Source organism: Nanorana parkeri, unplaced genomic scaffold, assembly GCF_000935625.1.
Source record: "Nanorana parkeri isolate BGI_ZX_2015 unplaced genomic scaffold, ASM93562v1 scaffold181, whole genome shotgun sequence".
Lineage (NCBI taxonomy): Eukaryota > Metazoa > Chordata > Amphibia > Anura > Dicroglossidae > Nanorana > Nanorana parkeri.
This window is the reverse complement of record NW_017306449.1, coordinates 765,073-779,027: the sequence shown is the minus strand read 5'-3', so window position 1 is coordinate 779,027 and position 13,955 is coordinate 765,073. Positions and strand designations below refer to the sequence as shown.

The 13,955-nt window shown below is 40.4% G+C and overlaps 1 protein-coding gene across 1 annotated transcript in view; it reads right to left on the bottom strand.

The window, feature by feature from the left end:
• Positions 1-611: 611 nt before the first annotated feature.
• Positions 612-13,955, bottom strand: part of UNC119 (unc-119 lipid binding chaperone) — a 61,207-nt gene continuing 47,863 nt past the window's right edge. Inside the window, exons 2-5 of the mRNA XM_018555036.1 lie at positions 13,778-13,891; positions 7,113-7,215; positions 4,066-4,238; positions 612-1,677 (exon numbers count right to left, since the gene is read on the bottom strand). Coding sequence (XP_018410538.1) covers positions 1,565-1,677; positions 4,066-4,238; positions 7,113-7,215; positions 13,778-13,891 — 503 coding nt within the window. The 3' untranslated portion in view covers positions 612-1,564. The remainder of the gene's footprint in view (positions 1,678-4,065; positions 4,239-7,112; positions 7,216-13,777; positions 13,892-13,955) is intronic.

Here is a 13,955-nt window from a genome sequence, read left to right as displayed (position 1 = left end):
AAATTTTACTTTTTTAGTAGCTTTAATGCAAAGAATCCCAGCTTTCATTAGTCTTTAAACACCTGACAAAAGGCAATCTCTGTCTGGTCGATGTGGGCCATGGTCTATTTCTGCACTATTTGCAGTAAGGGCATCTCCAGGGGATAGGATAGAAATACCTATTAGTTAGTACAGGGCCGAACAAATCCCAGGGGACAGGTCACCGGTGCTCCTTAAATATTACAACAGGCTCCTAACTTTTGAGGTTCTCTACTTGCTGTCAATGGAGCTAGTTCCTAAAACAAAACAAAAATCCTGCTGGCTCCTGGATTGGACAGACTGGCTCCTGAATCCAAAAATAATTTGTCCACCCGAGTTAATGTGTATTATAAGATTTCTCTTTAACTCAGATGGAGTGTTTACACAAAGTCCCTACTTATTATATTAAGCAGCAATCATGTAAATTAAAATTAGGACTGCCGTTGGACTGCAGTTGGAGTGCCTGCTGAATGCTAAAGAAGGAGTGGGCGTTATGTAGGATTGATTTAGGAAGCATTCAGCACTGGCATTAGCAGTCTTAACTTGTAGTCCATATAGCAGGCAGGACAGTGGCCCCTTACGCTGGACAGCCACGTAGCACACCAGAGTGTACACGCATTACTTTACAAATCATTTGGCAGGTATGACAGCTTCTACACAAGTTGAAACAGTGTATCTAGCTGTTTGGGTTGAGCTGCCCTTTATATATGCCTCGCTGACTTTAATTATACCTTGATAATTGATACAATTGACCTTTTCTTTTTTTTAAATGTCATATTACAACTTTTTATAATATTTTGCATCACTATATAAGCTTCAAAATGTCTAGTTTACACTTCTGTTAAATCAGAGAAAAGCCTGCCAAAAAAAGCCTAGTAACACAATGAGTTAAAGAGATTACTAAGAAGACGAGGCTGATAAGGAAGAACCGATTAGATCTTTGGCTTGGATTCCCTTTACAATGGTCTGGTCCAAGCTTACAAAACTGTTTTTTATTTGAACTCTGTGCGGTTGGTGCTTGACATAGAAGAGACCTGGTGTGGGTCAAGGGATAGGAGAAAAGTCGTTCCTAAGATGATTTGGTCCAAGTTATACGAGAATGGTTGGTCCTAAAATGAATGGCCCATATGATATCAGCTTGGTTGGTCTTGAAAAAGATTTGGGATAACTTTTTACAACAGTCCTTGTTCCAGGAGAACATTTGTGATGCTGAATGTGACAATGATAGTTATTAAACTAGTTGCATTGCTCAGACGCTCTGGTACAAAGACCACATTCTCATTGAGAGGACTCAGATCATTTTAAAGGCATCCTTGCCAACGTTTGAAGACGTATGAAGATCCTTGCACTGATTTAATGTGCTAAAAAAGGCTCTAGGACGGGTTGGGGAAGATTTACGCTCAATCTTAGAAGTCCTACTAGCAAACAGAATATTGGATCCCGGATGGATTCTCCTACAGGAAGTTGGGCACAATCCCTTGTATAACTGCTAGGGGGAAGGGGATTGTTTTCAATGCTTTGTAGTTGGTTTCCTCCTTCAATAGGATCAAGGGCCTCCGCTATATGAATAATCTGCCTTGTTATGCATCACTAGCTTGTTGTCCACAAAGTAGAAACTGTCTGATTGCGTCTCGTAGGGATGGATGATCATTTCACGAACTGCAGGAAAAAAGAAGAGCGAATCAAGGCAGAGAAACAACTAACAGATGATTCTGTTAGAAGCTTTAAAATTAAGTAATTCAAATTGACCAGAATACTCTTAGGAGAAAGACAGCATAGGTGCTACAATGTCAGATGGTTTCATTTCCACTAAATGATATTTGCAGTAAACTTGGTATATAAGAAGACTCTGATGCAAAAGTGCCCCTTCCTGTGAATTAACAGTGCATTGGCATGTGTTTAGGATATTGTGTTTGTTTAAAAGCACCAAATTAGTTCTACACTTGATTGAATTCTAAAATGCAATGCCACCATACATGGACGCCGCAGCATCAGGAACTGCAAGCACAGTGTCTTAAACACATGCCAAATTCCTGCTTTGTGTCTTTGTACTGGGCATTAAAGCTGAAATCCAAGAAAACTGTTAAAGAGAAAAGTAAAATCTCCTTTGGATGATCAATGTACACTGCAAGGATTTTTTTTTAAAGTGGCACTAAACTCAGGAGTCAAATCTTTAAAGGAGAACTATGAGGTGAGTGAAAATCACTCATCCTCATAGTTCGAGCCGACGCGTGACAATGAAACTGTCACACGTCGGCTCAATAGATCGAAAAATAAGCGAACGCATACCGTCGCTCGCTCACTTCTCGATCATCTCCCTGCAGAGAGCCATGACTGTCAAGTCACGGCTCCCTTCAGGGATTCCCCCTCTCCCCGCTCTGATCCTGCAGCGCTGACTGGATGAATGGACGAGGAAGGGGGCGGGTACAGCTGGCTCTGCCTCTAGATAGGCAGAGCCAGCTCTCACTCATGCAGCTGGGTGGATCTCGACAGTAATGTCGAGGCGGTCTCAGTATACCGCGAGCTGTAACTCTCGATATACTGAGCTTTGGGTCACGGGAGGAGGTTAGTATATGTCCTCCCGTGACCCTAAAGATAACTAAGGGGAAAAACACTTACCCTATAGTTCGCTTTTAAAAGTACATTCAAGTACCTTAACTATTAACAAAAATGTATATTATTTGTGTATCACTCGGCTGTAGATCCTCAAATCATCTCTGAATTGGTGCTGACACTGTCCTTCCTTCTGGAGGGTGGCTACTTTTGTTCCCCATGGTCCCTGTGTGTGTTGTAAAGTATCCACCGCTCCAAGCTCACTCCTGTGATGGACTACAATCTCACGTTTAGTTTATTCATTTGTATTGAGATTGTAGTCCATCACGGGAGCACGTTTGGAGCGGCGGTTCCTGGTGTGTCTGCAGGACACAGATGGCAAAACAAACACCTGATGGATTTTAAACTCTTTCCTTAAAGGGTTTCTAAAGCCTCCGTTTTTTAAGCATATATCTACTGCTAGCAAGCAGTAGATATTTGCAAAAAGTTTTTTTTTTTTTTTTTTAAACCCATTTTAAACAGAGGTTTAAACTTACCCCGTCTTTGCCGCGCGCTCCCGCCCGAAAATCCGAAACTGCTCGGGCGGCCGCAAAGCATCTTAGGGCGGGTGCATGTGTGATAGCGTGAGCTTAACTCATGGTAATGTGCGATTAGCTCAATGGACCCTTAAAGCAGAAATAAAGTATTTTTTGCTGAATGGAAATCCAAAAAAGAACTTTGTCAGCGTGTCAGTAATATGGAGCTACAGTCCATGAACCCATCACACTCAAAACCGCTGTTCCTTATAAAAGACGGGTGCTGCGGAAGTCGACGGATGGCAACCGTCTATAATCACAGGATAACATAGACACCGGCACTCCAAGTATTGAATCAATGGTGTCTGTTTATTGACGCATGAAACATAGCGCAATGCATCAAAAAGCAGCGTTTCGGGGTCTCACAAGATCCCCTTCATCAGGCAAAATGAGTAATCTTCACTCATTTTGCCTGATGAAGGGGATCTTGTGAGACCCCGGAACGTTGCTTTTTGATGCATTGTGCTATGTTTCATGTGTCAATAAACAGACGACATTGATCCATTACCTGGAGTGCCGGTGCCTATGTTATCCAGTAATATGGAGCTGTCACAAACCTTTCATGAATTTGGCACAAGAGTTCTACATACAGCAATAATGTTAGAGCTGTGTCACAAAGTCTTTATTGTATCGCCCCCATGCATGCACTCTTTTCAACCTGAGCTTTCAGGGTGTTTTCATGAAAATAAAAAAACTTTACTTCTGCTTTAAAGAAGTCTCTCTTTATTATAATGATTTAGATGAAGATCCAATCACATGCAGGAGTTATTCATATACAATTCCAGAACATTTCCAAGAGTTCACAAACTCTTCCTCACAATAGTACAAGGTGCCTCAAGTCCCACAGTGACAAAGACTATAAACAAATCAAGGAAACCTACTCATCGATGTTTATCATGAAGAAGGAAAAGCCACTTACTGAGATCCTCTGAAAGCTGTGGGAATTCATAAATATGTTCGCATGTGTTTTTACTGCTGGGGATGCAGAAGCCAAACTCAAAGTCGAAGCTTTTCAAGAGCTGATCCCGGAAGTAATGTCTCTCAATCATACGAAAGTTATTAATGGGCTTGTCACCAACTGTAAATTCAACCCTGGAAATTTTGTAACAGCATTTTTAATTAAAAAAGCATAAACTTATCTTGCTACATTTTATCACAGGCAATAATATTTGATTCAATTTCTATGATTGTCTACAGTTGCTTGCATTTATGATCTTAGGCAATCTATAGATATCAAAGTGATACTAAAGTCAGGAGTTGAATCTTAAAGATGTATTCAAGTATCCTAACTATTAACAAAATGTATCTTATTTGTGTATCACTCGGCTGTAGATCCTCAAATCATCTCTGAATTGGTGCTGACATGCCGGTGTGCTGCTGCTGCTGCTCCACTACTACAGGTGAAACTCGAATAATTAGAATATGGTGCAAAAGTTCATTTATTTCACTAATGCAACTTAAAAGGTGAAACTAATATATGAGATAGACTCATTACATGCAAAGCAAGATTGTTCAAGCCGTGATTTGTCATAATTGTGATGATTAAGGCTTACAGCTCATGAAAACCCCAAATCCAAATCTCAGAAAATGAGAATATTGTGAAAAGGTGCAATATTCTAGGCTCAAACTGTCCCACTCTAATCAGCTCATTAAGCCATAATACCTGCAAAGGGTTCCTGAACCTTTAAATGGTCTCTCAGTCTGGTTCAGTAGGAATCACAATCATGGGAAAGACTGCTGACCTGACAGTTGTGCAGAAAACCATCATTGACACCCTCCATAAGGAGGGGAAGCCTCAAAAGGTAATTGCAAAAGAAGAAGTTGGATGTTCACAAAGTGCTGTATCAAAGCACATTAATAGAAAGTTATGTGGAAGGGAAAAGTGTGGAAGAAAAAGGTGCACAAGCAGCACGGATGACCGCAGCCTGTAGAGGATTGTCATATCACTCCCGTGATGGACTACAATCGCAATACAAATTAGTAAACTAAACCTGAGATTGTAGTCTATAACAGGAGCGAGCTTAGAGTGGTGGCTACTTTACAACACACACAGGGAACATGGGGAACAAAAGTAGCCACCCTCCAGAAGGAAGGACAGTGTCAGCACCAATTCAGAGATTATTTGAGGGTCTACAGCCGAGTGATACACAAATAAGGCACAATATTGTTAATAGGGTACTTGAATGCATCCTTAAGATTTATCTCCTGAGTTTAGTGTCACTTTAAATGGGAGCAGATATGTAGCAACAATAGAACGTCCATATGATCTTCAAAAGATATAGTAGTGGAGCAGCAGCAGCAGCACACCTGCATTAGCTTATTTCAAGAAAAACAACAGCAACTGAATTTGACTTGATATCATCATCCGCTTGCCATGTACAGCAGAACTCAGACTGCAATAGGGAGAAACAGCACAAGGAGTCAGTTAGTTGTGCTGCAGTGCTCCCGGATAGGAGGAGAGAGTACAGGGACATAGAGATGAGCTCATCACTGTGCTGCTTAACTAATCACTGACCAGTCACAGGATGGAGGTCCAGCAGGATTGAATAAACACCTTGAGCCGAGTACTGAACTATTGTGAATGGCCTAATGTAAATGTTCAAAGAAAGTTAAAAGGTATTCTAAGGGTAGCTAGGATCATAATTAGCAATAACTGTGCCATTATATAACACACAACAAATTCAGTACCAAGAAACAGAACTGCTAAAGGAGAACTAAATTCATATATGTCATCATAAGAAATGCGTGGTCTAAGGCCCCATTCACACTGAGCGACATGAAAATCGCGCGATTTTGAGCGATATCGTGCAACTTTTTCCTATTGGGCTGTATGCAATCAGGAGCAAAATCGCTCGAAAAAAGGGTCATGTAGGAGCGACAAGCTACCAGCGACGAGCTACAAGCGATATTGAGCGACGAGATGTGAACAGCTCCTTTGAAATGGATTGGAGAAGCTACATAGAGCGATATCTCGTGGAAATTTTTGCAGCGATATCGCTGCAAAAATCGCTCCATAAATCGCTCAGTGTGAATGGGGCCTTAAAGCAACATCAAGTAAGTCGCTTCTGGTACTTTCCACATTGTTTAAAAGCTGTATAAAAAGTGTACCTGTTAGTGGAAAGTCAAACCCTGGACCATTAAAAGTGGACTCCAGGCAAGCAGCTAAATACACAGCAAAAAAAACTACAAAAGAATTTGTTGTTCTGCAAAATCTGCCTTGTGATTCAGGCACCCATGCCAAGTAAAGGTGCCCATACACCTTACAAATATCAGCCGATTTTCGTATGCGATCACGTTTTCGTCCGATATTCGTAAGGTTGAGGCAGTGTACAACCGCAAATACTGTACAATCGATCAACTTTTGACTAACCAGCAGGTTAGAAACCTTCGATCGTATGATTTTCGCAAGGTTGGTGGTGTTTCTGTACGTCAAAATTCGTACGATTTACACTGCACATGTGCAGACGAAAATATGTGCGGTCGATTACTGCAATTCGTCTAGGTGCTTTCTTCTAATTACAGCTGAACCAACCTTGCGCGTAATTGGGGCAGGATGGGGCCGCCATATGAAAAGTATACGCCGCTTCGATCATCGGACGAAAAACGTCGTCCGATGATCGTAAGTGTATGGGCAGCTTAACACAGCAAGGTTCTCAGCCACAAGCAGCTACAGTGTCATTTGATTAAGAACACCATCCAGTGCCTGATGACTGTACACTGAAAGAGCAGCAGCATACTAATGAGGTCAGCCCACTGCTCACTGATGTCTCCTGCTGTCCCCATCAGTATGGGCACTCTGTGCTGTTCTACAGGGGATTACAGAAGGAAAAGATTAAGTTATACTAGTTCCACTCCAAGAATAAATAATACATATATTTATTTTTCAATAAATACATAAATGGTAATCATTGGTGTTTTCATAATTGCCTAACGTTAACTGACCACACAGAGATGTAATTTACTTACGTTGCCCCAACCTGGCGCAGTCTGAGGAAAGCGGGTGTGAATTGGTACCTGACAAATCTACCTGCGTTGGGATCCACATCTTTCTTGTCACCATGTTCTCGCTCTAAAACAAAAATAATTAAAAAAAACAAACAGTCATTTATGTATTGGCAATAAGTAACTCTAACAGGAGGTGGCGCTGCTCCAGAAAATTGAAAGGGGGTGGAACAACTACACTTGTGCGTTTTGCTGAGATGCATTTTCCCTTGAAATTAAGGGAAATGCACTACATGCACATTGCAATGTACTTTATATTACAAGTCAACACACTTAACACATGACAATTCAAGTGCACTGGCACACGTTAACACAGTCTTAACACGCATTGGTTTGCGGTTTCATGCATTTCCATTTCGCACAGACTTTTGACTTTACATTTTTTTATGATATGATTTTAATTGACTCATTACAGTTTTCTGTTTACATTTGGCAGAAGTTTTAGAGATATTTGGTTTATATGCACGAATAATTATTTTAGTGAATTTTATGGAAAATCCTAAAAGTAGACCTTGCATGAAGACACAGTTTAACATTATAACCAAAGATTGTAACTCGATCTGCTAAGCTTTTGTAAGCCATGTAAAATCTTCTAAAACCTGACCTGTGTGTAGGTTCCGATGTAAAGAGCCTCAATCCCACTGCACTGAAATAATCTTGTATGTATGTATGTATGTATGTATGTATGTATGTATGAATGAATGAATGTATGAATGTATGATAGTCCATTGTCAATACTGCCAGGTGATTTCCTCATGTGATATCAGCAATTTCGCTCATCGCCAACCTGTTGTCTTGTCTAAAGTCTCATTAGCCACAACAAGAGCTCCTTCTATACTCTCTGTGGATATGCAGATCTTCCAGCACCTAAATACAATTCCAGTGAAAGGATTATATGGACTTAAAAAGTATTAATAATAATCCTTCTAGGAAAGATTTAAATGTGATATTATCCACAGGTCATTTTTTGTTTTAACATGACCATATTGCAAGGTTGTCTTTCAGTGTACTTACAAAAAAAAAGACAATAGTACAACTAAAAGTCACTCTGCTCTGCAAATCAATTTTATAGTTCTGGGATAAAAAATGTATCTCAGATCTCTCTATTTTGGCAAGTTGTACTCTTGAAAAACAGGAGGAAAGTACTGCTACATCCTTTCTTTTAGAGATGTAACAAAAAAGACATTCTACATAATACTGCTTGGCCACTAGGTGGAACTGCTCTATTGCGTATAACAGCTCACGAGTACCAACATCTTTTGAATCAGGCAAGGCACAATATGCACACTGAGCGTCCCATAAAATGTCATCAATCAGTAATCCGGCTTCAATCAACCAAAATCTGATTGGTTGCTGTTGGTTATCGCAGTTTATGTGGTAATAATGACAGTATAAGCTGTTAGTGTACAGAAGTCATGTTCTTAGAAGAGAACCCACAGAACAGGAACAGGAAACGCATCCCAGGAAACAAGTGCCACAGAGATGAATCATAGAGTTGCATATAAACTAAACATAACACTCATAACATCTGGATTGCATCAATAATAGATGTTCAACTTTTTATTTGTATAGATCACTTCCAGTACTGAGGCTGCATTTTATGCTGGTGTGTGCTAGTGGTGCCATTGATTCCAGAACATTATCAAAAGTTTAAAAAAAATGATTTTTAGATGCAGCTATCTGTTAACTATGGAATCCAAATGGCTCTGTGAAGCAGTCTGCTAAGCATCAGACAGAGGAGAATGCCACAGAGCCTAATCTAGTTCACTTCAGAAGAAATCTCATCTTTCACAACATGTAAACCAAAAAGCCAACACATTTCAGGGGCTCAAAGCTCTCCCTCCATAAGGGTCCGAGCACTGGCATCAAATTCAGATTTTAACTGAATTGTCAGTGATTTCAAATATTGAAGCCAGAGGCAGCTTAGCAGCTAGCATTTTTAGAAGTAGGGCAGCAATAGCACCCCCCATATTTATTCCAATACATCAAGGCTGGACAAATTCATATGTAATTCTGGAGCGTCAGCATTACCTTTCCCACTCCTGCCTCTCCCTTGCTTCTTTGACACTAAGCCACCTGAACTTCCAGATTTTACTTGAAGTGCCGCGTCCTCTCAGAATGGCACCCTCCTCCTGACAGGCCACAGCTAGGTCCGTGCTGCACGTCTGACCGTGGCATCCTCCTCCCCTTTTCAGCCTGCAGACAATCAGAGCAGCTTCCTCTCTTTGCCCAGACTATTTAACCTCAGTGTGGGCCTTACTTGCTGCCTGAGCAACACTTGTGATTCTCGTCCATTGCCTGCCCCAACCTTTGGCTTTGTCTCCTGGTGAACCTCTTCTGCTATCTGCTGAGCAAAGTGAATCTTTGGGTTGCAACCTAGGGTCAGCACGCAGTAAAATTCATCCACCAAATCAGGTGCATCAGGTGCTCTGGTGAACACCAGCTGGCTCTTAGACTTCACGCGTCAATGCTAAAGGCTGATAAAGGGACCCTGTGTGGCCCCAAAAGCGCTTGTTGTTTATATGACAAGGAACTTCAATTAATGAACATTTGCTTAACCCAAGAAGGATTTTGGTGTGCTGGTGACATCTTTGCACAATTGCTGATATTTGCGGTGTCATCCGCAGTCACTGCACCCCCCCCCCTACCCCCCTTCAAGGGATTTTTCGGTAAGGAGTGCATAAAAACTGGCATGATTATACAAATCAGGGTGAGGTTTAAAGAGGCCAAATGTATCTCTGTGGATATTCTCATTGATCCAGGTCCTGTAATGTTAAATACATTTTGCTACTCAAAGTAGCTGTTCCTTACACTTATTAGAGCTGAAGAAGCTAATAGAATTCCCTTCACTTTATGGAGATTTCCTCTAACTTCCTGTTGCATGAGAGGAAGTTAAGGAAAATCTCCCTTGCAAGACAAAGACAGCAACAAATAAACTAATATGAGGTTTTAAGCCTTTGCCTTTTCAAATATTAAAACTTTTAATGCTTGTAATGCTGTACAGCCAATCTTGGATCCCTAAACCCCTGCCAGACAGAACAGTCAGGACTTTGACCTCCATGGCAACAACTGCACAGCATGGTCAAGGCCCCCACCCTGCTCATATGACTGTTAAGGAACAGCAGCACACTCATGCGGTTATCCCTCTGCTAACTGCATTCTCCTTCTGTCAACTTGTATCTGAAAGATTCAGGTACAAGTTGCGCTTATTGCACTAATTTAATCATTTCAGTGAATATGGAACTACATTAATTGATGTTCTCTCTCTCTCTCTATATGCCTGGGGATTTTACAACAGTTCATTGCATAATAGGGTTAATTCACGAATTGTTACAAATAAAGGCCATTCTGTTGGCATTACTGAATATAATTGGCTAAAACCTACAGTAAACTCCCCATTATTTGGCATCCAAGCAACTCTCAAGCAACCAAAAACCAAGAAAAAAATATCAAGGACATATGTCCTCGATTTTTTATTTGCCGGTGGCTTGATTTATACATAAAAATTGTCGATTCCTTGGTGCACACTAAAAAAATGTTGTTAGCAACTTGCTTAAGAGTTACTATTAACCAAACTTTACAGTTATCCGGCACCTACCGATCCCCGTGGGTGCCGGATGACTGGGAGTTTACTGTATTTACAATATAGTTTACTAAAGTGACCCTGTCATTTCACAAGTTAGTATAGCAAGATCTGCCTGTACAAATACACTTAACTTTCTCACTGCCCCTGCCTCCAAATACTGCTCCAGTACTGCAACATTTTTTCATTCCATGGGAATGCAATCAGGCACAGCCTGCAGGAGAATGGCAACTCTGCTTGGAATTCAGGAGCAGTGCAGCATCGTTGCCATACCATCACAGGAAGCTGCATGCAATGGACTTCACTGGCAGGTTTAACAGGTATTTGAGGGACTTTTCAGAGCGACTAAGAGAAAACTGTAAGTGCGGATGTCCCTATTAGTTGTTTTAAGTCTGAAGTGAAACCCATACTTCCAGGAGTCATGATCTCCTTGGTCCCCTGCACCATCACTGGTTAATTATGCTGACCTCCAAGTCAATGCTTTCTCCTGTAGTGACATGGATGTCAGCAAAAGGAGTCAGTGAGAGCTGCAGGGGGCCCCAGGAGATCAACACTCCCCAAAGTGGTTTTTTTTTTCTGAGGACCACGGTGGACTTCAGGAGTTGGGCAGCAGAAAAAGGTATTCACTTATACTAAAGTTGCTAAGGCAAGATTTATGTGAATCAACAGGAGCGCTATAAGGTGCTATACTGTATGTAATAGCTTTAGCAACGTATGATCAAAACAAACAAATTATTTGTATTTTTAAAAAAAAGGTATCTAGGTACACAAAATTCATGACTTAGCATCTGTAGTAAATCAACGGGAGCGCTATAAAAGGTGCTATACTGTATATAATATGTATATAATAGCTTTATATAATTGCTTCAGCAACGTATGATCAAAACAAACAGTTTATTTGTATTCAAATTTCTATTTACCACAATGCAATAACTCTGAAGTTGAGCATAATCAGGTCTTACACAGGAAATAGGATAGAATGTAGACCAATGAAGAAATACAAAATGACTAGATTATGAAACAGTAGTAACAGTTTTACTTGTTCCACTTCTTGCAGGACATATTACAATAGGGAGGATCGTAACTGATAAAATTAGAATACAAACTTGCTAAACAGGAATTGTTGCATTTCCTCCGTTTACATTTGATGCATAAACTGATGCTGCTGTCCTTGTTATATGTTCCTTATTTTCATACGTTCCGCAAGCATAATTTCCCTTCTCAATCTGTTTACCCAATAAAATGTATAATTGCTGTAATATTATTTTTACTACTGCTGTTTTACTAGTCTGCATAGACATAGGTGGCATATATTAGGGATATATAGATTACGGGATGCACCAAAATTACATTTTTCAATCATTTTAAAATGTTTAATACTTTTTTCATTATTATGTTTTGTTTTTTTAGTTTACTGTCAGGGGCTTTGGGGAAATATCAGGGGTCTAAACAGACCCCTGATATTTCCCTTTTAAAATAGAAAAAGATTGAGGATTTGAGGACCGTCTTCTCAATCTCTTTTTCTGCAGCCCCAGCACTCAATGAGCACGCACCTCTTAGTACAGAGGCTACCTGTTCATTCATAATCCAGAGATAGAACATATACACTATCAACCCAGTAATCATTGGACCGGAAGCCTTTGAACTAAGCTGTTTCCCGTTAATTCATAAAGTGAGCAGATAGTTAATATTTACTAAATCTCCATTCATAAATTAACAGGAAGTGATGTATAGCACTTCTTCATTCATAACTAGGGTCATAGTAAGCTTACTATGTCCTAATTTATTTACAAACACTGGGTGATCAGTACTGATTGCTCATTGTTTGAGCTCCGCTCTCCATCCTGACTACTGTCCCCTCCCGACTGTCACCGGAGCCGAGCTCTCCTCCCCGAACCACACTGCTCGGCCTACTGATAGCTTCTCTCCACCCCACTGGGCACCGGCAGCTGGTTCGGCTCTGTGTCCCCTCTGATCCCCACTGCCTCTGCTGATACACAGGCAGGAGAGGGCAGCAAGGATAGGAGGGGATACAGACCAAAGTCCCCTCTGATTCCCACTGCCTCTGCTGATACACAGGCAGGAGAGGGCAGCAAGGATAGGAGGGGATACAGACCAAAGCTTGCAGCCGGTGCCAAGCGGGGAGGAGAGAAGCTGGGGATGCACTTTATTTCTACTATTGCCATTTTGTCCATAGTGCCATTTTCGACCGAAATGTTTCAGTGGCCAAAAACTTTGCTGCATCCAGTCTCGCAAAGGAGATATTCTCCTTGCAGACAAAGTTGTCCAGCAAAAGTGAGACTGGGACAAACTACAAACACTGCCATTGGTGCTTACAATGTTTCAAAGGGAACTCCATATAAATAGTTAGCAACTACTGTGCTGTGTAGAGTTGAGTTGAGGAGATTGATGTGGATCCCAATTTCTTCAGAAATAATAGAGGACAGATACGCGTCTATGGCCAGGCTAAATCATTTTGCATTACCTCACTGAATAAGGCTGATGATCCCAAATTCCTGTCCATCAAAAAATTAACTTCTTACAATCCACAGTGCTCTGTGCTTAATTAACGCATAACCCTACAATCCTCTTGTTGCTATTAGCAGCTGAACAAATAATCACAAAGGATAAAAAAAGAAAGAAGCAAAAAATGATAAATATACAGCAATAAAATATAAAAAATGTTACCAGGTAAACAAAACACTAAAAAGGTGCTGCTATCTAATACAGAAATAAATAATAAGCTATAAAAATGAAAACAGAAATCTTTAGACATGTTTAAGTCAAAGAGGACAAAACACTCCAGCGAGTGTGTTTGAAGCACAATGGTGTTGGCAGAATGATTACAGTGTAAAAATCACACGGATATGGACCAATTATAAACTAACAGGATCACATGTATATAACATATTTAAAGATTTCTGTATTAGATAGCAGCACATTTTAGTGTTTTAACTGGTAGCATTTTTAATCTCTTTTTATTTGATGTAGATAGGGTGGGGAAGTGCTGTATTTTCATATTTTTTGTTTAATCAATGAACCTCACCTGATGCTGGTGGCTTTGTGATTTCAAATAGAACAGTTGCTGACTCCATGTCCCGGATTTTAAATCTCGTGAAATCTATCTTGTAAATATTTTCTTCTGGCGAGCATAAATAATCTGTTAAAAGAGCAAACGGATAGTTAGATTTGGGGAACAAATCCTTTTACCCATAGAAGACTGA